General features: G+C 53.1%; 1 protein-coding gene across 3 annotated transcripts in view; it reads left to right on the top strand.

Moving 5' to 3' along the window:
• The window catches only part of Sfxn5 (sideroflexin 5), a 103847-nt gene extending 86591 nt beyond the window's left edge, over positions 1-17256 (top strand). For 2 of the 3 annotated variants that reach the window (XM_051202956.1, XM_051202957.1), the window contains 2 exons: positions 2740-2857; positions 17137-17256. In XM_051202956.1, the coding sequence (XP_051058913.1) occupies positions 2740-2857; positions 17137-17214 (196 nt within the window). In that variant the 3' untranslated portion in view covers positions 17215-17256. The remainder of the gene's footprint in view (positions 1-2739; positions 2858-17136) is intronic. The other variant, XM_051202958.1, reaches the window with a different exon arrangement.
• Positions 17257-24666: the final 7410 nt, after the last annotated feature.

Genomic DNA, 24666 nt, shown 5'->3' with positions numbered 1-24666 from the left:
CCTTTCCAATCCCTGCCTGCCATTTCCCTCTTCTCCCCTCCCCCCATCCTGCTGTGTTTTCTCTTGGGGGCTCTGGACCAGACTCTCCAGGCTTCCCAAAGGTTGTAGCCCTGGACTACACTTAAGTCCCTGGACTCACTTAAGCCAATTTCCCTTGAGAGAAGTCAAGGTCACAACCTCCATGGATGGGAGTTTGTCCAACATTACTTCCAGGAAGTCCCAGAGGGCCTGTCCCCCTTCCCTGCTCTAGGTGACCCTTACAGCTGCATGCCTCCAGGAACCCTATACCCACTGAGAATTGCTATACCACCAAGAAGATGACCCTGAGTCCCAGACATGAGAGGTTGATCAGAGCTGCAAGCTTCACAGGGCTGGTCTTGGCCTCGTTCCAACCCAACCCCGTGACTCCAGAGGAAGCCTGATGCAGACTGGAGGGATAATGAGGTGCTGCTCCTCTGGGAGCTGAGCTTCATATCAGCACCTGTGTCTTTCCTTCTCATTCCCTGGAAGACCTCCTACCCCAATCTCCGGTATTAGAGCGGCACCTTTATCCAACACCCACAAAGAGCATGGGGTCCCGGCCAGCCGAGAAGGGCAAGAGAAGAATTCTCCTGTCAGGGTTGGCATCACCTGTGCAGACAATGGCAGGTACCAGCAAGGATGATGCACACTTACCTGCTGCTGAGCTGGCTGACCTTTGGATTTGCCTAGAACTGATAAGCAGTTGGGTCTTGGTAACACCTGAGTGCGAACATGGAAAGGCAGCCGCCTCTCCAAAGTGTGAGCTGTAGATTCACGGATGCCAGCTGAAGGAGGGTCCCATAGATTCAAGAGCCCTTGGGAATTTATGCTTTTAACTAGAACATTCCAGTATGCACTAAAGGTCTGAGAACTGTCTCCCAACTGTGCTGTCTACTGGGGGCCAGGCATTCTTGAGTTGTCCCAGAAGAGAAAGGAGACACTGTCCTGTCCCCCAACACTGGGACCCTGACCCAGAGGGATGGATTAGTCAGTTTTCCCTTATTCAGATAAATATCTGAGATAACTTAGAAAACATTTATTTTGGCTCTCAGTTTCAGAGGATTCAGCCTGTCTTCCAGCCTTAGCCCTGGGGCTGCAGGCCAACATGGTGTGAATAGGCGGCCAGCATGGTGTGAATAGGCGGCCAGCATGGTGTGAATAGGCGGCCAGCATGGTGTGAATAGATGGCCAGCATGGTGCGAATAGGTGGCAAACGTGGTGCGAATAGATGGCCAGCATGGTGTGAATAGGCGGCCAGCGTGGTGTGAATATGTGGTCAATATGGTGTGAATAGGAGGCCAGCATGGTGTGGGCAGGTGGCCAGCATGGTGTGAATAGGAGGCCAGCATGGTGTGAATAGGAGGCCAGCATGGTGTGAATAGGTGGCCAGCAGGGTGTGAATAGGTGGCTAGCAGGGTGTGAATATGTGGTCAATATGGTGTGACTAGGTGGCAGAGCAACCTGGCCCCTTTATAGAGTGAAGAAAAGGGGTAGGAGAGGGACTGGAAATCCCTTATGCTCCTGAAGGGCACCCCACCTCAGTAAACTGAAGATCCCCCCCTGGACCCCAGCTCTTAGTTTCTGCTGTCTCCCAATACTGTCAGGTTAGAGACCAAACCTTTAATATGTGGCGATTTGAAGACACTTAAAATCTAGACTGTGTACAGCAAGGGCCTCTCCTCTAAGACTGGGCCCAGGCTGCTCCAGTTGGGGAGGGTTAAGAGCTCCCCGTTATAATCTATCCCAGGGGCTGGTCATGGGAGGCTGCTGTGGCCACTGAGGTCAAGTTTAGTGCCCATCTAATATCTTTTCTGGAATTGCCAGGCCTCCATGATTGCAATGCCATAGATCTTGCCAAATAGTGTTTTCTGCTGAGTGTGGTAACTAGTTTGGTGCTCGTCAGCTAGCGTGGCCCCAACTCTGTCCCAAGAACTCAAACTTCGCACACTGAAGGGAGGTTTTTCACACTTCTCTCCTGTTCAGGAATCATCATCCCCCCTCCCCCAAATCTGCCCTAGGGAGTGGAAGACCAGTGCATTATGTTTGGGGGTGTTCACAGGGTTCTCAGGCTAGGAGCTAGGAGCAACTCAGGGTAATAGCTACCACAAGAGTCCAGCTGCCTGCAGAGTTACCCTTGGCCATGTCTGCCCTCCCCATGGCTCTTGAATGGAAGAGGTAGCCAATGGGATGTCTTCAGTTCCCATGGGTAGGACAGGGCTGTCTCTCCCTGATGGTGTGTGTGTGTGTGTGTGTGTGTGTGTGTGTGTGTGTGTGTATGCATGTGTGTGTTTGTGCCCAAGTGTATTCTCCGTGGATGGCACATACTGGGGTTTTCCTACTGCTGAGTACATCTAAAGGCCATGTCACATACTGGCGTGTTTCTCTTAGGAGCCACGATTGACAGGCTCTTCTGCTCACCCCCCTCCCCCGCCCCGCCCCAGGTACAGGACCAGACAGTTGTAGATGGGTGTCCCGCTGTGAGAACTTGTGAGGGTTCCTTGCTGGGTCCAGCCATGCCCTCCATGGCTGGGTGTGGGGAAATCAGTGGTAACTACTGAAAGCCCCAAAGATCGTGTCCACTTTTCTGCTTAGCCAGAGAAGCACTGGGCTGCAGGACCTGCTTCCCCGGGGCCCCGAGGTAGCACGGGGCCTAGCTTGGCAGCTCATAGTCAGCCAGCCCAGGCTGTACACCTCACATGGCCCTCCTTCTCTCCACAGGACAGCTCTCTTGCAGGCACGCCCTCGGCTACTCCTGCCTGTGCAGAGCTTCGTGTGCCTGGCAGCCTTCGGCCTGGCCCTGCCACTGGCCATCAGCCTTTTCCCGCAGATGTCAGAGGTCAGTGGGGGTAAAGGGCAGGGCAGGGAGGAGTCATTTATTAACAAAGACTTAACTGGTACTGACTGCCAGTATTGAGCCAGGCCCTGTGGTGAGGGCTGTGAAGGAAGCCAGGTGTGACTGCTCATGTCTGTAATCCCAACATTTGAGGTGATGGCTGCTGCGCCGGGTGGAGGAAATGAGGAAGGAGGCTGTGAGTCTGAGGCCAGTGTGAGCTACAGAGTCAGTTGGAGACCAGCCTATGCTGCAGAGTTAAATTTTTTCTTTAATAATAATAATAATAATAAAGGAAAACAAGGAGACTAACCCGGGCTTAGACCTTTCAAAGGTGACTACTGAGGAAGGTTAGGGTGGGAGGGATTGAGGTAGCAGAGCAATCCTGAGGGGCAGTGGCACTCCCCTGGGGCCTGGAAGCTGGGTTACAGTTGGCCCACTGACCAGGGGCTTTGGGGACACACAGGCTAGGGATCAGTTGGTATGAAGGTCCTGAGAGAAGGCAGTGCGTGACATTCGGTACCCGAATGAAGTCTGTCCCATGAGCAATAGAGGGGAGAGACGGGGTAAGGCAGGTAAAGCTGGACGGCCCCGGTGTGATGCTGGGAACTTGAAGGCCGAAGCAGGGGGAGTTGGGATGGCATCCAGAGGGTTGCACAAAGAATTCTCGATTGTGAACGGATGGTCTCCATGGCTGCTTCTTGAAGCTGAGTTGGAGCTCCGGAGAGGCAACCATCAGGAAGCTGTGGCGGGCGTCCAGTGAGAGATGATGGCGGCTTGGACCAGGCTGTTGGCAGTGGGCATTGAGAAGCGGGGCCATTGTGGGAGTGGGGCGGCCGCTTCCTCGGGATTTTCGTGAAGAGTTGCATGTAGTGGGAGGAAAGGGAGCCTGCAGGGTGTGTGCCTGGCTCTCTGGTTTTTGAAACCAGAAGGCAGATGTAGTCATGTTGTCACAAGATGGAGACGGGAAGAGGGGAGTGTTGAGGTAGGACAGACAGTTGAGTCTGTTAGACCTGTGGGTGGGAGGAACCCGTGGACCAGTGTCTCAGGCCACAGGGACAGGATGGAGGCCACCAGGCAAGGGCTGAGCCAGGCTCACTGAGATTGGGACATCCAAACTCCTTGAGGTCAGAGAGTGCCCTTGTCCTTACACTATAAAAGCAAACATATTCCCCAATGATGGAGTGTGTCTTGGTAGCAGGGAGCTGCGGCAGACATCTAGAGCTTCTTTTGAACATGGAAGCGGGGAAACTTGTATGCATGCAGGAGAGGACAGAGGACTTGGGGGGAAAAAGCAAGGTCCGTGAAGAGAGAAAAGGACAAGTCCGTGGACCAAGGGACCAGCCCCGGCAGGGGCAAGCCCTGTGTTCCTGGTGCCTGTGGAGAGGGTGGGCAGATGGCAGATGCGGTTGTAAGTGGAGAATACAGGTGGTGGTGACAAATCGGAAGCAAGGGCCAAGAATGCAAAGAACCAACCTGCCGCTTGGAGCTGAGATTGTGACTAGAGAGGGCCACTTCTGAAGGAGTGATTTTAGGACCGGCCCTGCTTCAAGGAGTACCCAAATGGAGGATGGAGGGTGAGCCAGGGTTCCTGGGGGGAAAGTGGCAAAGGGCCTCGGTGCAGGAGCTGAAGTCACTGTCCCTACTAAGCCTTGAAGTTTGGGACACTCAAGGTTGGGAACCTGGTCTGCGGTTTTGTGTGCCCTCAGGTCTTTTCCAGCCCGAGGAAAGCTGAGCCTGGGAACCCCCAATGGAGCCCATGGCTTGTAGGTACCTATAAGCCCTGGAGACAGGGCAGAGGTTACTCTGAGGTCTCTGGAGGCACCTCTGCCTACGGAGAGGATCCAGAACAGAGAATCTCCAGGTGGCCAAATCAGAGGCTGTCCCAGCTGGAAAGTATCATCTTCCTGGCTCTGCCAGAAAACCAGGCCAAGGACAGCCATGAATGGGGCCAGCCCTCAGTCGAAGAAGCCAGAGTTGATATGAGGGAACACTCTGGAGGCCATACCCCCATACCCCATGGGGTCTAGTCAGCTGCTTCAAGAGGCTCTGCTCAAGGCCCAGAATCCTGACCCTCTTGCCTGCTGAAGTAGATGTGGATGTTAGTGCTTCTGGGTGTCTAGGCAAATTCGTCTTACTGCAACCCAAACCTCTTACAGGCTGGGAGGAATTGTGTGGCGTCTTTGTCCTTCAGAAGGGAGGGCAGTACCATGCTCTTCAGAACTGCCTGCTCATCTGTGCCTTCTCCAGCAGGGTTCAGGCCAACCTGGATATTAGAGTATTTCGAGGCCTGTCTGCAACCACCAGCCAACTGGTTGGGAGTCCCTCACTCCTTCCTTTACCCTCCCAATTAATTCTAACGAGGTGCTGCTCCTGCAGTAAAGGGATCAAGTCTCACATCCCAGAAGCCAGGGGAATTCGCCATATGAGTCTGGACTTGCTTGAGTTGACCCAACCTTGCCAAAAATCACCAAGGCTGTCAACAGAAGTAATCGCTGGTGTACTAATTAATTAACTAGGAGACTTGGAGACCAAGTTCAGGGACTGGTGCCTGGGAGGGCCAGCTTGCTCTGACTCTCTAACCCCAGAACTGGAGGTTTCCCCTTCCTTGCCTGGAAGAGAGCTTTGTTCTTTTCAAGTGAGTGTTGATGCTTATTGAAATGGCATCAAGGTCAACTTGCAAATAGTAGTTATAGCTACCTTGACTTGAAGTCACACGTTAGGTCTTCAAGTATAGTTAAGTATGGAGAGATGTTACCTAGTCAGTCAGAGGTCGCTGGCAGCTCTGGGGAAAGATTTGGCTGGAGACACAGAACCTTTGGTGAACTCTAGCTGGCTGGAATATGGCAGACATGGCTGTGGCAGGCCTTGCTAAAAACCATTAGATTACATTCCTAAAGTTAGCAACCAAGATCCATTCCTTTGTTTAGCCACTTCCTCCTCCTGCAGCTGGCTACCAAAGTCCAGCTATCAAAGAGCCCCTTTTGGCTGCCCTAATTAAGATGCCCAATCAAAATTAAACACCTCACCCTAACACAGGGTTTGCCCTTTTATCTTTATAAATGGCCATTTCCCTATGTGCCAGATCTGTCTCCTCTCTATCCAGAGGCAGTCCATTGTCCCTCGGAGACAAGTATCCCTTCCCCTCTCCCTTGGCCCCTTACCCTTATCCCCATCCTCTATCTCCCCTTTTTATCTCTCATTCCCTGCCCTTTGTCCCTGTGGGGCAAATAATCTCCTTTGTGCTGAGAACTTGGTCTTGGTGTGTTGTGCCCAATATTGGTCCTTTCATTTGGTGCATTGAAGGGCCTGAAGGAGAAAGAAAGGTCAAGGTTAACCAGAGGTAGGGAGCGAACCCACAGGGAATAGATTCTGGAGCGCCAGAGATGAGGACAGGGGAAGAGGGGGGGGGGAGGAAACTTAGAGATGGCCACAGCAAAGAAAGTTTTCCTGTTTACAAACAAGGGCACCGACACAGCTTGAGGTTAAGTTTTTTGTCCATGTTGGTCATAAGAGAGGCAGCTTGCCCAGACAGGATTCTGTCACACTATCCAGCCTGCCCACACCTTACTATAAGAAGAGGGGTCAAGCTGGGTGTTGGTGGTGCACACCTTTAGTCCCAGCACTCGGGAGGCAGATGCAGATCTCTGTGAGTCTGGGGTCAGCATGGTCTACAGAGCGAGTTCCAGGACAGGCTCCAAAGCAATACAGAGAACCCAAAAGGAGAAGGAGGAGAAGGAGGAAGAGGAAGAGGAGGAGGGGGAGAAGGAGGAGAAGAAGAAGAGAGCTCAGGCATGTGCCCCAGACTCTGCTGCTTTCATGGAGAATCCACATTCATGTCTACAGGGACCTACTGTGGGTACCTCTTTGTTTTCTAACACAGAACTGGACAGGGTGGAGGTGGGATCTAGGAGGCCAACAGGTGGGATCTGGAATAAGCTCTGAACATGGGTATGAGAACTAAGTCCAGCCTCCTGCTCGGCCTCAAACTCACAGTCTGGACAGGGAGAATAGGATCTTCTCTTTGACCTGGAGGACAAGGGTACAGTGGAGCACTGGCTAGACAGCGGTGTCCCTAGAATAAGTCCCCTGTCCCATGGTCTCCCATGAAGATTAGGCTACTCTCTTCTAATCTCCAGAACATGTATTCTGGTATTGAAAAGTCAGTAACTAAATGTCCCTGGGTATGGTGACTCACACCTGTTATCCCAGCCCCACAAATTCAAGGCCAGCCTCGTCTGCATAGCCAGTTGTAGGTCAGCTAGGATCACAGGAGGAGGGAGGCGGGCGGATCCTGGGTCTAAAAACACAAACAAGCAAATGGGGTAAAATTGAGTTCGATAGCACACACCTGAGCCTAAATGACCAGGGATTTAAGGCCATCCTTGGTTACACAATGAGTTTTAACCCAGTTTGGGCTACGCAGAAATAAAGTCATATGAGGATGGCCGTTACGATGGAGGTAAAGCCAGGGGCTGAGCTATGCTTTCTTTAATGCTCCTTGAGGTGGGTTGTGGAGGGTCCCATAGTTGACAAGGTCCTAATTTTGGGTGGCCTTTCAGGCCATCCGTGTCCATTGTAAATATTAGGCCTCTGAACAAGGCAAACGTGGTCACCTCCATCCCTGTCCCATCTGAATGTGCACTGGTGTCTTAGACACTCCTGGGGTGGGGGGGAGCATCCGGAGCCCACGGGCTTGGAGTCTGGATTGGGCAGTGCCGAATACGCTTCCTATTCTGACAGCCAGTGTTTTCTACCTGGGAATGTTTCCAACCCAGCAGTTTAATGAACCTCAGGTCTCCCAGGGAGCAAGAAGCAGTACCCTGGCCAAGCCTCCCTCACCCTTGCCTCGGCCTTCCTTAATGCCTCTAGTCCTGTGGGACTCTCCCATGCCCAGGTTCTCCCCTCCCCCTCTGCTCCCTGGGGAGCCAGGGGGCTAGGGAAAGGGGCTGCCGCACAAGCGGGAGCTATTGTTCCACAATCTGGTTTTGTTCTCATCTTGTTGGCAGGCGGCAAGAGAGGAGCAAAAGGTTAATGAGGCGCTGTGAACGGGGACTGCAGCGGGCGGGCGCAGGCTTGGTGACAGGGAGCTAATTAGGAGCAGTTTAACAGGAGGAAAAAGTGAAATCTCCTCTTCACCAACTGTCAATAATTAGCCGATTTGGTGAGGTTGAAATGTGTCCACAGAAGAAGGCGGGGCTTGTCTGGGGACCAGTGGGGGTGGGGGTGGGTGAGGTGACAACTGAGGCTCAGCCCTGTCTCTAGGTGTGTGTGTGTCTGGGGGATTGTTGTCTGGGGCCACCCTGCAGCCTTTGGCCTCCTTTCTGCCCTCTGATTGGCTTTCCCCAGCTTGAGCCCTGTATGGCCCCCGTTAAGACCTCAGTCGAAAGGCAAATATTAGAATGAAGTTCCTTCCAGTCTCTGCCCTGTAGGAACCTGGAAGTGAAAATAAGGCAGGTGCTTGATCAGAAGGGTGGCAGCAATGCTACGCAAAGCCCCATGCTGATCCTCGGGCGCCTGCCTTTCTCGCAGCCTCAGTGTGCCCTCTGAGTGCAGCTCAAAGGTGCCAAGAGGAGGCTGGGCAAGGCCCTTAGCCTACTGCGGAGCTTGTCTCCCTTGTAGTCGAGGGCCCTGGCCTCCCAGCTGCTCTGAGGCAGGCCTGGAGAGGAGGATCAGGCCCCAGCACTTAACTGTGGCTGGAAGGGTGTGGCTGCGGAGGCCTTTTGGGGGCAAGGAGTCTCACAAGCCAGAGGTTGTTTCCCTTCCCACTGGGCCTGTTTGTTCTGTCTGTTATCTTTTGTTGGGCCCTGGCCTTTGGCCTTCTCTGACTTCTCCTCGGCAGCTGGGCCCCTCCTCCCCAGTCTCTAGCTTTTGCTGAACACCTTAACTGAAAGAAAAAGCATCAATCAGCCGTGCCAATCAATCCCCGCCCCCCCCAACCTAACCACTCCCCCAGCTCATCTCCAGAGGGAGAGGGCCTCCCAGGATGTTCTGATCCTCAGCATTATATGCATATGGTCTCTAAAGTAATTCCTGGGGTCACATTCAGTCCCTACTCAGTCCCTGCTCCTGGCCTCTTCCTGTCCCTCTATAGTTTTCAGAGTTAAGAAACAAAGGTATACCCCCCCCAGGTAAGAATGTGCCCCTCCCATGGGTACTAGAACCATGATGGACTCCCTTGGCTAGGCAGTGTGACAATCGGAAGACACCACCCTCCCCAGTTTGTCTCCCTTTCTCTGAGAACAAGTTTGAGGGAAGAGTTGGGAATCTTCTAGAACGCTCTGTTCCTGGGACATTTTTCCTCAATGTTCAGGACCTATCTGGTCCCATTGCCAACCTTAGGACAGAGCCTCTCCCTCCCTCCATGTGAGGCTGAGGACCCGCGTCCATCTCCACCTGACTCATTTGGCTCACATTGACTCCGTGGGTTCATGTTCCTTCTGCTCTTCCAGGACTAAAGCAGGGCCAGAGACAGTGTCTAGTGGGCACTGCGTCCCTCCTGAGTCCACAGGACCTTTCACTGTCTACAGAGTATTGCCCCTCTTCTCCAGGCTCACATCCATCTTTGCTTAGAGATGTTTGTTTGGGGTTTTTCTCGTTTGCTGGTTTAATCAATCCCCACTGAATGCTGAAGCAGGCTATTTTTGCCGTCAGAAATCTGCCGCCTCCCCGCCCGCTGCTTTCTTGGAATTTGCCCACAGGACCCCCCAGGAGGGACAAACGGGGATGGCAAAGCCACTTGGATCCCAGGAACGCCAACGCCACCTGTCATATTACTGTTCCCCACACCCCCATTCTAACCCATGCATGCACACAGGCCTACCACACACGTGCATACACGCCAGTATGCACACATTCTCCACGACAGGTTTCAGGATAGCCGCCTCCCAACCTGTCCTTCCCAGGTCTCCCTCCCGGAACCTTCTAGATAGATTCAAGATGGAGTGGAGGAGGCTTAGCTGGGCAAAACTTCCAATGAGTGAAAAGTACTAAGTGAAAAGTGCCTTGCCCAGCCCTGTAAGAGGAGTTAGTTATTGGCTAAGGCTGGGCAGGGTTTCTCCATAACATCATGAGAGCGTCTACCCCCTCCTAAGACTCGCCCACCCACTTCCAGCTGTTATCTTTGTCCTAGAAAAATTTCCTGGCTATATATGGGGAAACTGAGTCCTCGGGGCTAAGAAGACTCTGAGGTCAGTCCACCAGAGGGCACCCAGGAACAGTATATAAAGTTACACGAAATGAGGACTGGGGGGGGGGCTTGGAAGACTGGCTGGGTCTACAAAGCTCAGGGCAGGAGCCCCACGTGGGGGTGGGGTGGGGTGGGGTGGGGTGGGTTCGTTCAGTTTGATTGAGTTGGGATATTGAGCCATCCTGAGGGTGTGGATGTGGGAGCTGTGGTCTGTCTCCTCCCAGCCCATTTCTTCAACCAGAGATGTGATGAAGGTAAACACATGTGCTGGAAATGCTTAAGGCCACAATCTTGGGTGTGGCGTGAGGTCAGGGGACCCCTCCAGAAAGAGGCAGAAATAGCCTAGACTCAAGAGCAGAGAATCCAGGGAACCCAGAGAAAGCCCCAAGAGGCTTGAGCAGGCCAGACATGCTCTTTGCGCAGTGGAAGTTCTGCCCACCCAAGCTTCTCCACCAAATGTAACAGGTATTCTAGAAGGTTCTGGGAGGTGGCTTTGCTGAGTCTGGAGTCAAAGAGTCTGGTTTTGTTTTGTTTGAGACAGAATCTTTCTGTGTAGACCGGCTGACCTAGTCTCTGAATCCTCCTGCCTCTGCCTCCCAAGCTCTGGGATGATAGGCATGTGTTGCCATGTCTAGCTGGCATGTGGCCATCGTTAACAAGGTGGTTGGGGTCTAACCTGGATACCAGAGGCCTAACCTAGGCACCCAGAGGTCCAAGCCCAGTCCTCAGCTGCTTCTGTAGCCCGGTTTACCCCGGCCATTCAGAGACTCTCAGATTAGTTGCAGAGACTGGTGTGCAGTGTGTTTATATGAGCAGAACCTGAGGGCCGCTCAGTCCTGGAGAGAAAAGTGGAAATGGCTGCCTGGTGGGCCAGCCAGGCTTTGGGAACCTACCTCAAATGCTGTGCCACCTGCCTGCCTCAGAGGCACAGACCCCTCCCTGGGCAGGCAAGGAAGTGGCTTTAGGCTGTGTCACAGGGTCAGGCTGAATGCCCCGCCCCTCTGCCCTTCTCTTTGAAAAGGAGGTAGAAAAGCCTGCCACCGCTTCAGAGGCAGGAGGAGGGAGCGCTTTGTAGTAGGGAAAAGCCCCCGAGAATGGGGCACAGGCTGGGGGATCCAGTTTCCTGTTTATGTCTCTGCACCTTAGCTTCAGGTTCAAATATGTAAACTATCCACTGGGCCTGGCTGCAGGTGTGTGTGTGTGTGTGTGTGTGTGTGTGTGTGTGTGTGTGTGTGTGCTCCCAGGCTGGGAGGCATAGGTGCCCCCAATGCATTCCTGACTTCTGGCCCCCACCCCAACACAGGGCGTCTGGCTGCAAATAACTCAAAGTTAACCCTTCCCAGGCCATGAAGGAACGCTGTAGGGAAGCCAGGGCTCTGGAACTAGCTGGGCCTAAGTTATTTAGGGGAGATACTGGACATGGTGCTCTGCGTTTGGGGGCGTCTCCTGAGAAGGGTTTCATGGTTTGAGCTTGGTCTGCAGATAGATATGGGGCTGATGAAACAGGCCAGAGGAGTAGTGATAGAGTTTGTTTCATGACAGGCTGGACATGCTCATGGCATCGACAGTTCTGGGACAAGAGGTACCACCCAGCTCGTACTGAGCGATACCTTTAATGTCCTCTATGGTCCCTGCATCTCCTTCTTTCTGAGGCTCTGGTACCTTCTTCTAGACACTTCTCTATGAGAACCTCCACTCAGCTCTACCAGCCCAGGCTTGAAGGAGCCCACCAGGTTAGACACAGATTCCTGGTGGCCTCAGTCTGAAGCTTCCTGTGGCAGTTCAGTCTCATCTCCCTGGAGCCCGTGGGGGTTGCCCTATGGATATAGTCAAGTCCCAGCCTTCTCAGCCCAACCCCCAGGATCTCTGATGCTGGCGCCCTTTCTGGCTGTACCTAAGCCTCTCTGAGCCTTTATCTCTTAGTCCCTCCACAGCCCCCACCTACCAGTTACTGTGCCATTTCCATTGTGGCATATGAAGCCAAATTGTTGCTTCCTAAGTCACCTCTCAGTCCCACTTGGCAGCAGAGGAGTCCTCAGGAAGAACAGCACTTGTCCTTTGCTCTGGGGAGCAGGGAGGGTCGGAGCTGGTCAGGGAAATTGGAAAAGCTGCAGTGTCCAGTCGTACTGTGAGGGCACTGCCAGACTGGGCCTGGGGAAATTGCTTGGGAGAACCTTTCCCTCCTGCCTTCATCTCAGAAAGCGGACCTACAACAGGTACACTTGGTTATGGATAAGAAGAGGAAATGGTGGCCCGATGGCACAGGCAACAGTAGGGTCCTTGTCCTGGCCTTCCCCAGTTGGCCCAATGGAGATGGCCCCCGGTGGTCTCCGCTTATCAATGGCCCCACGCCCAGCCATGGCCAGAGAACTAGAGGGTTCCTCCCAGGTGGCTGGCTGACTTGTCACAGAATGGGAGTAGGGCTGCATGCACCCAGGGTCAGCACTGAGTCCCCATGGGGAAGTCTTTTTGGGGGGGAGGTTTCCCACAGTCCAAGAGCAAACCCATCACTGGGGCCACTGTGACACAGCATTCTCTCGATACCCAGAGCCTTGAGGTGTCTGGGTACTCTGTGTCACTGTTCAGCTGTTCGTGCTGGCCGCCTAAGGCTGCTTTCCTGGGCTCATCCCCTTCTCCACCCCTCCAATGTGCCTGTTCCCCTCCATCTGCTCTTCCGGGCAAGCTCCCCCACTCTGGAGGCGCTGGCTGAGTGCACACATCCGGCTCCCTCTTGCCCAGAGCCCAGAACCCTGGGCCCATCTGCCTCTCAGGCCTTTCCACCCAGAAGACCCACAGGCACCCCAGCCTCAGCATGGACGACCCACCCCCCTCCTATTCCCTGCCTCTGAGAGTGGTATCACCACCACCCCAGCTCCCGAGCTAGAATTAGGAGTCATCCAACGCCCAGTCATCCTCGACACCTCCCCCTCACCCCCACATGCAATTGGTCATCAACTCCGTGGATGTCATCTTCAGAAAGGCTCCTTGGCACACTCTTGTTCCTGCTCCCACGGGCAGCATCAGAAGGCAGGACCTAAGAACTTTCTGGTTCCAACAGCTGCTGCTCTGGGAGGCTCCCCAGCCCCCTCACACGCTCTCCTCCCATCCCCCCACCCTGCCATGGCCAGAGGGGCCTTTCTGAAACCTGGGTGTGCCATCCCTGCTCACAATCCTTCCATGGCTCCCTAATTCTTTTAGATAATGGCTGACACGCACCTCCAGGTAGTCTAAGATGTCTTGCCTGTCCTAGACTGACATCCGTGTGTCCCCTATGACTACCACTGCCCTTCATTGCACAGCACATGCCGACTGGCCAGCTGGTTTCTTCCCCCTTAATCTAGCAAGTATTGCCTGCCTTCTCTCATCCAAATCCTCCATTCTCTTCCTGGCCCACCTCCTCTGAGAAGCCTCCCCTTCCTTGTTCCTCCATCAGTACGCGGCAACCCCAAGGTCCTCCCCAGTTTCCATGGTACTTTGCTTGTCTCTCAGGAATCCATCTGCTTACACTTTCTGACTCCTCCCCTAGACTTCCAGCTTCTCCAGGGCAGTGGGCTGGCCCTGTCCGTCACTGTTCACCCAGCCTGAGTGTGTGGAGTCGGCTAGTGCGAACGTATACACACACAGAATGAAAATGAGCAGGGATAGCAGCTCTGTCCCCAAGACCCTAATCTAAGAGTGCCTGGGCCACCTCCCCCTGGAGGCTTTGCACTGCCTGCCGCTCCTCCCCCCCCCCACACACACTTATTTCCATTCTACCTGCTGCCCTGAGCTTGGTGGGGGCCCACGGGAGCCTGGGTGCCACGATGGAGAGGCCTCCGTCTTGTGTGTGCGTGCGTGTGTGGGGTGCTGTGTTCTGTGGGAAGTGGACCCTGCGGGCCACGGCCCTGGGCCTCGGTCCTCCACCTCAGCGGTGAGCAGCCTCTAGGATTTTAATGTGGGCCTCGGTGCTTCAGGGAAAGCTGCATGGGGAGCTGCTAATAATGGCACTAAAATAAAATATGCTACATCTGTTATGGGTAGCGGAACAAAATTAGCTGCTCACACCTCTGACATCCAAGATGTCTTAACTTAAAATACTCCTTGGCTTACTTTACATCGTTTACTGATTATATTTAAAAGAAATACAATTTTGCAATTACTGTTCTTTCCAGTGTGGTATCTATGCATCATTTTCCTTTTATGTTTATATATTTCTCCTTCATTAGTGCAGTCTGAAGGGTGATTAGGATTCTTCAAACATTTTACAGAGGTTAAACGTTGATTAAGATTTAATTATTACTGTAAATAGCTTGGAATGACATATGGTGCCAAAGCCTGACATATGTGCATTTGAATAAATGAAGTGCTATTTCCCAGGATGCCTCGGTAGCTGTTTAACAGCTTTCCCGAAGGGTTATGTTACACCTCATGGTAAGATTGCTGGGATGTTATATTTTGTTGGTTTTTGCAGCTGAAAGCTAAGAACAGTTTTCCAGTTTTTTAAAAACATTGAATATTTTAAATACCTAAATTGTTTTGCACAAATTTTTGCTAATTTGTCTAACTAGGTTAAACATTTTCAAAAGCATTTAGATTTTTCAGCGTGGGCGCTGTGCATTGTGTCAGTGGTAGCATAGGGACGAGGGGAGCTGGTAGGGTGGAGGGGACTCCGGGGTGGAGGGGCGGGGCAGGAGAAGGCGGTTTCGGGGGAGGGGTCCTGGGTCCTGAGCCTAGCTCTTGTCTGTTTGGACATCTCAAGTAGCCAGAGTGTTAAGAGTATGGAGGAGGACGGGGGTAGGCGCCCCTTCTCCAGGGTCCCATCCATGCCCGCCGGTTCGAATCCTGACCAAGCTCCCTCTTGCCTGGACCTTGACCTATATACCCTGTCTTGAATGAGCTCCCTGAAATGTCCCTTGTTGGTGCTATCCTCTAAGGCCTCCATGACTTCACATGTAGCGTGTACCCAGGGTCACGTTCAGTTGAGCTACAACATAAAGACCCGGTAGTTCTGTGATCTTGCCTGGGTCACATGCCAAGCTTGGGGGTAGGCAGTTACCACCAAGGTGCAGCTCCCTGGCCCCTCACTGGTCCAGCTCATGCCGTCCCTTCTGGCGCAACCTGGAGCTGAAGGCCAACATCTGGGCTGCTGAGGTTTGCAGAAGGGCCTAGTCTCTGGTGCTTGCCGCTCATTTTCTTTCTACCCGTTAATTCAACCAGAGAGACTCTAGCACTGTGCTAGGCCTTAATGTCTCAGAGTGAACAAGATTCACAGGTATGCCTCGGGAGGGTTCTTGTTATCTGACTAGGAGAGGTAGAGGGTGAGTGAGCTGTCAGCCACACAATGCTGTGATATCACTTGGCTGTAAGAATCCCGGGGGTCTTGAACCAGAAAGGTTGTCCTACCCAGTGTAGATGAGCAATGATCCACAGCTGGGCCTACAAAGGAGACAGAGAAAAATAGGGTTGGGGGTGAGGATTGACAACAGGGCAACCCAGGCAGGTTTGGGGTGAGGCAGGGATAGAGCAGTTTGTCTAATGCACCCAAAGAAGCACACATGTCCTGTGTCTTCAAGATAATAGGGAGCATAGCAATGGGGCTTGAGGGCATGGGTTCAAGCCTCTGAACCAATCTTTAGTGAGGATAGGGGCGATTGGACCAGAGATTCAGAAGACAGTGGGCTGAAATGGATGAATCTGTAAGGAGGGTAGGGGAGGACAGGGGAGGACAGGGGAGAGGAACGGACGGAAGGGGAGGGGAGGGGCAGCCATTTGATAAGGGTATTATTGCCCATAACATGGAGCTGGGGTTGGGGCAGAGAGAAATAGCAGATGCCGTCCCATTTCAGAACAGTTGAGTTTATGTACCCATAAAGCATCTGTTATCGTTGACTAGCCAGCAGTCAGCTGCTGGACACCCCGCAGACATGACAGCCACTAGGGGCCCGGCCAGGCCAAGCCCCAAAGACTCCAGCAAGTGTCCAACAGGTGTTGTGGAATGAGTGTACCAGTGACCTTGCAGAGAGAGGTTTTAGTAGATAATGGGGACAGGAACCAGATTTGCTGTGGGCTGAAGGCAGTGGGAGGTAGACAGGTGGATTTGACCAGAATGGACAATTTAAAGAAACATGGTTGCTGGGGAGAAGAAATACGGGGCCACAGGCAAGCCTGCCACAGTGCAAAAGGAGTTTCCTGAGAGGCAAGGTTCTTATGGCAGGTGGGGGCAGGTGGGGGCAGGTGGGGCAGGTGGGGCGGAGCCAGGAGCAGCAAAGTTGAGAGAGAAGGACATCTAGGAGAAGGCTGTGCAGAGGCAGAGAGTGGAGCTAGGTGGGTCTCTGTCTTCTGAGTGGGAGGGGCCGAGTGTGAAGCCTGGTAGGCTGTGGATTTGATTAGGGGAGTCTGAGAGCCGCTCCCCACTAGAGCCACGAAGTACGCAGGCTTGGCAGCTCAGGAGCGGGGAGCTGTGGGTCGAGCCGCTGAGGTGACCTAGGAGACTGAGTGTGGTGGCCTCTGTAGAGGATGGGAGTGGACTTGACTAGGCGGTGGGCTAGTCACGAGGGTCGGACTGAAGTCAGGGATTTTGAGGATCTCTGCAGTGGTCAAGTTGAAAGATGGATGCATGGGCAGACCTCTAAAGCGGAGCCTCTGCCAATCAGGCTACAAGGATCCTTAAGTCTGAGAAGGAGCTGAAGTAATGGTCCCTGAGATCTGAGGTGGTGCGTGCGTGCGTGCGTGCGTGCGCGCGCGCGCGCGCGCGCGTGTGTGTGTGTGTGTGTGTAAACAGAGAAGGGGTATCTGAGACCCGCAGTATTACTGCTCCAGGAGAACAGTGACTAGGGTACTGCAAAGGGGGAGCCTTGGGTGGGCAGTGGGCCGGCAATATGGGGAACAAGGGCATTTGCAATGAGGGAAACCCAGAATCTAGACAAGAAAGAGGCTAGCCCTGAGCCGGAAGGGCAATGTAAGAAGAAACACGCATACCCTTTCACTAGGACATGTGGGCACTGGCGGGGGGGGGGGGACATGCACGGGGCAGCACTGTGGGCACCAGGGAAGTCCTTAGACCACGCATCTCTTCCTGGCCCTCCCCACCTCTGCACTCTTCTCTTTCTCTCCCCAGATTGAAACCTCCCAGTTGGAGCCTGAGATAGCCCGTGCTACAAGCAGCCGGACAGTGGTGTACAATAAGGGGCTGTGAGTGAAGATGAGCCGGCCTGGAAACACGGCACTATCCAGGCCGGGTGTTTGGGGTGGGGAAGGAGTCTCATGAGCTGTGTCTGCAGGGAGGGACTGCCTGGGGAGCAGTCAACCTCCAGCAGTAGGGAGACTAACCATTCACATTTTAACATAGGGGAGAGGAATTCTGACACATTTCCTACACAAAAGGAATCAAGTGCGCCTTTGGGCCTTACATGGGGTCGTCTAAACGCCACTCAGCACAATTCCCTGCGAGCTGAAGAACTGTCGAGTTCTCCTGGAGTAGAATTAGGATCCTTTTATATGTTGCTTTTTTTTTTTAATTTTTTTTTTATTAGAAGCAAGTCTGAGCCTTGGTTGCAGTTGACCAGAAGCAGCAGGTGAACAGGTGGAGGAAAACAGAGGAGCCTGGAACTGGGTTGGATAATGGACGGAAAATATAATGGCTAGGCCCACTGGGCCCCTCAGTTAGGGAAGGGAAAGGAGAGGAGGTAGTCTGCACCCCACAGGACGAACTAGCCATAATCAGGTTCTCGGGAATTGGCTGTCATGCTCAAGGCACACTAGAGATCTCTGGAAGGTTCTGGGAGCAGCAGGCTCTGAATGTCTACACCACAGTGGAGTGAAAATCGGTGATCCAGGCATGGGTCATCTTTCATGGAGCTCTTATGGATTCCAGGCCCCTGAGAGCCCTCCAGCTTTAATGGGGAGCCCCACGAAGGAACATTGTTTTATATGAACAAGAAGAGGAGCCTGGCTAGGCTCTCTGGGGGAAGGTCTTTTCTAAGAGTAGCTGGAGTTTTATAATGGAGCAAAGGTGGGCTGAGCCCACTGCTGTCCAGTGTGTAGCCACTGCACTGTTTGTCATATCCCACAACTTCCTGCACAGGGGTGTCCCCTGCTTGAGGGTACAAGGCCAGATCCCTGGCAACTGCCTGAGAGGTGGCATCATCCTCGCTCTGACACTGGCTGGCTGTGCGGCAGTGGACAAGCCACCCACATCTCTGGGCCTCCATCCCTTGCCTGGAAACAAATGACTGGATGGGGGTTCCCACCAGGCCTTTGACTCCTCTCTGCCTGATTCGCTCAGATGCTGCACGTTCCAAGCATATCCTCTAAGGTGGATTCTGGTCTGGAAAAGGCATCAGGCCCCTCTGCAAATGGCCAGCACTTGGCCTCAAAAAAGGACCTTGCCATCCCCACATCCTGGAAGACCAAACACTTGTGCCAAACACTTCATGGGCTGTGGAGGAGGTAGTATGGATGCCTAAGACAAACATGGGGTGTCACTCCACAAGCCAGCTCTCACTGCTACAGACTGGGAGGCCTCTTTGCTGTTGGCTCTTGACTCTGTCTCATTTGTAGGCCTTAGAGGAAGAGGTGGGTCTACCTAGGGAGGCAGGGTCTGAGTGGGAATGAGTAGGGTGACTCCTGGTCTAAAAGATTCCCAGAAAGGAGATACGCTGGTCTTCATCTAGCCCTCATCTGACCCCACTAGAATGGGAGCTCTGGCTTGTGACCCTGAAACCTCCCCCTGGTGACTCAGGAGGGATCAGGCTGAAGGTAGACATGTATGCTGGCAGTTATAGGCTGGCACAGGGCAGCAAGGACAAGGCCACAGGTTGCCTGCCAGAATCTTAAGGTGGAAGTAGCTGAAGTGGGGTAGATCTGCCATGGGCATTGGCACCATGGTCTCCAGGCCTTAACTGGGGACTAGGTCTGTCCGGAGCCTCTTTTGAAAACTTCACTCCCAGCTCACCCTGCCCTCACTTGTCATGGAGCCTTGTCCTTGTGATCTTGGGACCAAAAAACCACCCTCACCCAGCTCTGCCTGCTCACTCCAGAGTCCCACAGACTAGGACTCTCTTCCAGCTCTCCCTGTGTGCTGGCTGTCACTGTACTGTTTCAGCATCCCTCGTCGGTTTGTTTTGTGTGGGGGTGATTTCTCCCACGCTCCTAAACACTGGCCCAGGTGAGCTGAGGGGGCAGCTCCTTCGGCTTTGCGGTGGCAAAGGGTCCTTCAGGGTGATGGAGACTGAGAGTCTTGAGCCATGCTGCTAAACCCTGTTCTGGCTTCATAAAATCCATGAGGGAAGCTTTCTGTGAATGTAAATGCAAATGCCCCTATTTGCTGAGGCTAAAGGAAACAGGCCTGGGGGGGGGGGTGGGCACAGAGAACTCTCATTGGATCTAGTTTTGGCAACAGTCGGGGTATATCCATATCAGGCTCTCTCTAGCCCTAACATTCCTGGTCACCTCTCCTTTGGTTACTTTAAACATTCCCTAAGGCTCCAAGGATGCTGTTCCATCTCTGGAAAGCAATTTGAGAGAGTAGGGACCAAAAGTCCAAGATGCTAAGATGGCCACCAAATCAGGGTGTCTGCACACTCTGTCTCACTTCCTGATTGTGAACGGCTTCTGTCTGAAGCCTCTGGCCCAGGATGGTGGGGGTGGGGTGGGTGGAGGAGAAGACGAGCCCATGAGGGTGGCAGGTCCATGGTGGGCTCCCAGCCTTGGGCAGGTATGAGCCAGGCCCCAACATACCCAGGGACTTCAGACTGTCTTTTTAACCTCAGAAAATTTCTCAGTTTATGTGATATATGCCATACTAATGAGCTGTGGGCAATAAACATGGATTTAAAACACATGGCTGTGGCTTTGTAAATTACAGGATGGTGAGCCGGGAGAATGAAGGAACACAGAGGGGCAGGTTAAGGCAGCCTGGGGACTTTGTGGGAATGCTCCCGAGGGAAGGCCCAGGCCCAGGGTTCAGGACAGGAAGCTGGGAAAGAAAGCCGGTTGAAGCCACAGCAGAGGACCAGCTTGGATGGCTCAGCAAGGGAAAGCGACGGCCACGCAAGCCTGAGCGGCTGAGCTTAGTCCCTGGAACCCATGGAGGGGGAAAACTGACTGATACATGTGCACCGTAGCGTGAAGAGACCCCAGCCCCCCCCCCCCCACATACATACAAAGAAAAAAGAATCACAGTGGCTGAATGGCTGCTGGAGAGACTTACCTTAAGGAGCCACAACACATTGGGATTTCCATATATTCTTGTGCTGTGCGGACCAGGGACTGGGGAGTGAAGCAAAGGGGTCACCCTGGCCTGCCTGTGGCCTGGAGACCTATGAGGGGCCTGCACCAAGTGCAGGGACGAAGTTTCCAGTGTGTTTGGCTTCAGCCCTGCAACTCTGCCCTGCCTCCAACTCCCTCATCGTCCCTCACATGTTGGCTAGTTCTGTGTCAACTTGACACAGCCATATTACTGAGAGGAAGAGACCCTCAGTTGAGAAAATGTCGACATAAGATCAGGTCGTAGGGCATTTTCCTAGTTGGTGATTGGTGCAGGAGGGCTCACTCATTATGGGGGCTGCCACCTCTGGCCTGGTGGTACCGGGTGCAGTCTGAGCAAGCCATGGGGGACAAGGTGGTAAGCAGCATCCCTCCATAATGTCTGCATCAGCTCCTGCCTCCTTACAGTTTGAGTTCCCGCCCTGGCTTCCTTCGGTGATGAACCTGTGAAGAGTAAGTGGATAAATCCTCTCCTCCCAGTTTGCTTCTGGCCATGGTTTCATTGCATCGATAGTGACCTAATTATGACTCCCCAGGACCAGGGCTATCACCCTAACTCTCCCAAGCTGCCCCCTAGAAGTCTCTAGGGGTGGGGTGGGGGCTGCTCTCTTCTCTGGGACCACTGAGCATCTTCCAGCCCTAGAGAAGGAAGCTGAGGTGGGTAGAAAGCATGGAGTAGCGTGGACGGTGGCTGTTGTAGGCACTTCTTGTGTGTATGTACATGTTTGTGAGTATTCGTGTCCACATCTGTGTGCACATGTGTACAGAGACCAGAAGTCGTTCCTCAGGAGCCATCCTTCATTTTGAGGTCTCTCTCTGGCCTGAGACTCACCAAGTTACCTAGACTGACCAATGAGAACCCCAGGATCTGCCTACCTCTACTTTCCCGCTGCTGGGTTTCATCATCATCGTCATCTTCATCATATATAGGGTCTCTCTACATAGCCCTGACTGTCCTAGAATTCATACAGATTAGGCTGGCCTCAAACTCATAGAGACCCACCTGCCTGTGCCTGAGATTAAAGGCATACACCACCACACCCAGCCCCTTGGCTTTGTGAAACTGGGTTTCGTCACTTTTCCAACTGAACCATCTACCCAGCCTCCAGTAGTTTCTTCTGAATGGAGACTTGGTGTACTTATCTACCAAATGGCAAAGGACAGGGCCATGCACTGGCATATTGGAAGAGTAGAGAGGCCGGTGGGGGAATGCCTCCTAATTATCCTGGGTATATGTAGGAAGCCTGGGCTCTGGGCCTCACTGGAAGGGTGAAGAGGAAAGAGGCAAGAGGGAGAAGATGGGGTCTCCATTCAAAGTGATACCTGAGGTCAGAAGGCCACTGGTCTCTGGGGGATTTCTTTGCTAAGAGGCTCAGAGGCCACACAGCCCCCATCAGTGCGGAAATCCTTGACTCTCAGGACGTACACAAATCCCTCCTGGGAACTGTTTGTTGTTTTTAGCTAGGCTGGGGACTCAGCTCCTGCCCAGCTCTGAGATCATTAACACTTGAAGAATGCAGCCTCTCCTTCCCTGCATCCCCGTGGACTGGCCGGGATCTAGGCTCCTTCCTCCCACTCACAGACTAGAAGAGTCAGGATGCTGGGGGAGGGGCGGGTGTGGGAACAGTGATGAGTGACCCTTTCCTGAGACCTGAGGAGCCTGGCTTTATATTCAGAACGGGCCTCCTTCAGCACCTCCTGTCCCCACCCCCAGCTACCAGTTAAGCCCTCAAATGGGAATTTCTCATCTGCTTCTCTGAAGTCTTTTTTTTTTTTTTCTACCATTAGTACCACATATCTCTAATGTTGACCAAAAACTGTCCCCCCACACCCACACCTCCAGGCAACTGCTGTCAGCTTTTCCTAAGGTCAGAGGCTGCCTCTTCATTCAGTACAAAATCCAGGGCCCCACTGCAAAGCTCTGAGAGAGGTAGAAAGATGGGGAAAGACCCAAGGGAGAAGAGGAGACAATGGACAGACTGACGGACAACAGGTTCTGCCCTGGGAGACTCCATCACCCCTAGTAAGGACCGAGGGGCTGCTATCAGTCCCAGGCCACCCGACTTTGCTCTAATCCTCTTCCTGTGCGAGCAGGGGGGAGGAAGGGACAGCACAGAAGGCTCTGGCCACTCCAAGAGTGGACCGCATGAAATCCAATGTGTTTCCAGAGCAGAGGCAAGATTCCGGGCGGGCGAGTAAGACCACCGAGGCCTTGTGGAGAGAGTGGCTCCATCAGAGAGCAGCATGGAGGTTAAGGACACAGTGCAAACGCTGAGAGACAGGGAGGGGAGGTGATGAGATCAGGGCCTGGGCCAGCGTGGTAGAGACAAGAGTAGAGAGAAGTAAAGTCATTGGGAAGGGTATGGTAGCAGAGATGACCCTCTGTTCTGTTTGGGAGACCAAGGAGAAAGGACACTAATATTTCCGTGCCTACAAAGATAGAAAGGAAGTCGAATCTGCAGGAGAGGCAGCCATTCTATCTCAGGAGTTCTTACACGTTTCTGGAAGACAGCCAGGTGGAGATGTTAGGAGGCCAGGGAGGGCTGGGTATAGAGGCTTGCATACCGGAAGCCAGTTGAGGTGGCTCATGCCTGCTGTCATCTGAACACTTGGGAAGTGGAGGATGAAGGATCGGGAGTGAGAGGTCAGTCATCCTCACTGACCTATTCCAGGCCTGATCTCAAAAGCAAAGCAAAAGACTTGTACAGGATTTATTTATTGGCTGCATCTAGAAGTACAGTATGTTAGCAAAAAGAGAAGGTGTAGTGTAAAGTCCTATGGAAGCTCCACCTATGTGGAGAGACCAGAAGCTGCCCAGAAAGCTCAGCCAGCCAAAGAGAGCTGAATGGTCACAGTGTGGTCAGGGCAAAAACAAGCTTTGTGGGTTGGTGTGTGTGTGTGCGTGTGTGTGTGTGTGTGTGTGTGTGTGTGTGTGTGTGTGTGTGTGTGTGTGCGCGCGCGCTTAGGCACCCCCAGAGGCCAGAGGCATCAGATCCCTAGAGCTAGAGTTGTAGGCAGTTGTCAGCCCCCCAACATGTAAACTCAGGTTCTCCACAAGGGCAGTGCGCGCTCTCAACTGCTGAACCACCTCATCTCTCCTCTTTCCCACCTCCCATCTTATTTTTTGAGCCACGGTCTCTTACTAAACCCAGAAGTTACTGAGTTGGAAAAACTACCTGGCTTACAGGCTTCTAAGAATCCTCCTGTGTCCCCAGCACTGGGAACCTGATTTGGGGGACATTGTTTATTTTTGCACGGGATCAAACTCAGGTCTACATGCTTGCATGGAAAGCTGTCTCCCTGGCCCTATGTGGAAGTAATTCTTCAGATTTGGGTAGAGGCTGGAAGAGAGAGATGGCTATATGTCATGGCAGTCTGACACTGAACTCAGTAGACAAAGGAGGGAATCTAAAGGCAGGAAAAAAGTCCAGAAGCCAAAGCGTGTGTCCTGGAGAACAGACAGACTGGAGCCCACATCAGAGAGCTCTTGAGACCTTCAGGAGGCAGGTAGAGAGGAGGAAATAGATACAGAAGTGTCCAGAGAGGACAGAGAGCCCGCCGTGAGGCCCTCCCTCGTTCACAATCCTGAGAGGTGGGCTGATGGGAGACCTTGCAGTCTAACTTCCCCCATTGGAGTCATGACTGGCAGAGCAAGCCTGGAGGGCTCTGTCCTTCCCGACCCTCCAACTTTCGTAGACTTCTCTCCACCTGAGGTCACAGCTCCAGTCTGGGGTCTCCCTAACCAGCTGTCCTCTCCAGGTTCTGCTGGTCACTACTCCTGCCCCTTCAGGCCTGGGGGGCTACACAGCCTTCCCATTGTTACTAAGGGCTATCCCGTATCAGGCTCCCCATCTTACAAGGGGCGTACCAGCATCCTTCATGCCTTCTTCAGATTTGTTAGTCGTTCCTTTTTGTCAACTCCCCTTCTCTAAGTGATGCCTTCCAGGGACCACTTTTCTCTCTGAGGGTGGGAGTCACAAAATTGGGGATGTAGGTGAGTTGGTTGCCTGGCATTCTTAAAGCCCTGGGTACAAGCTCCAGTTACTCAGGAGATGAAGGCAGGAGGGGCCAGAAGGTCATGTTCATTCTCAGTTGTATATTAAATATGAGGCCAGCCTGGCATACACGGTAGTCTGTCTCGAAAGGGAAGGAAGAAAGGGAGGCAGGTGGAAAGAGTGTCCTCTCTGACTAAGCCAGGCTTAGGGAGAGGGGTGACCGTCTAAGGCCTCTATTGTAGGGAGCAAGAATAGATTTATCAAAGGGAGTAAGGGTTGTGCTGAGGGTCTGCAGAGGGTGTCACTACCATACACGATCATCTGGTGTCCTCATGGCTCAACGTGGGTCTAGACGTGGTCTGAACAGACCTGTAACTCCGCTAGCT

Source organism: Phodopus roborovskii, unplaced genomic scaffold (assembly GCF_943737965.1).
Source record: "Phodopus roborovskii unplaced genomic scaffold, PHOROB, whole genome shotgun sequence".
Lineage (NCBI taxonomy): Eukaryota > Metazoa > Chordata > Mammalia > Rodentia > Cricetidae > Phodopus > Phodopus roborovskii.
This window is presented reverse-complemented; position numbering and strand designations above follow the sequence as displayed.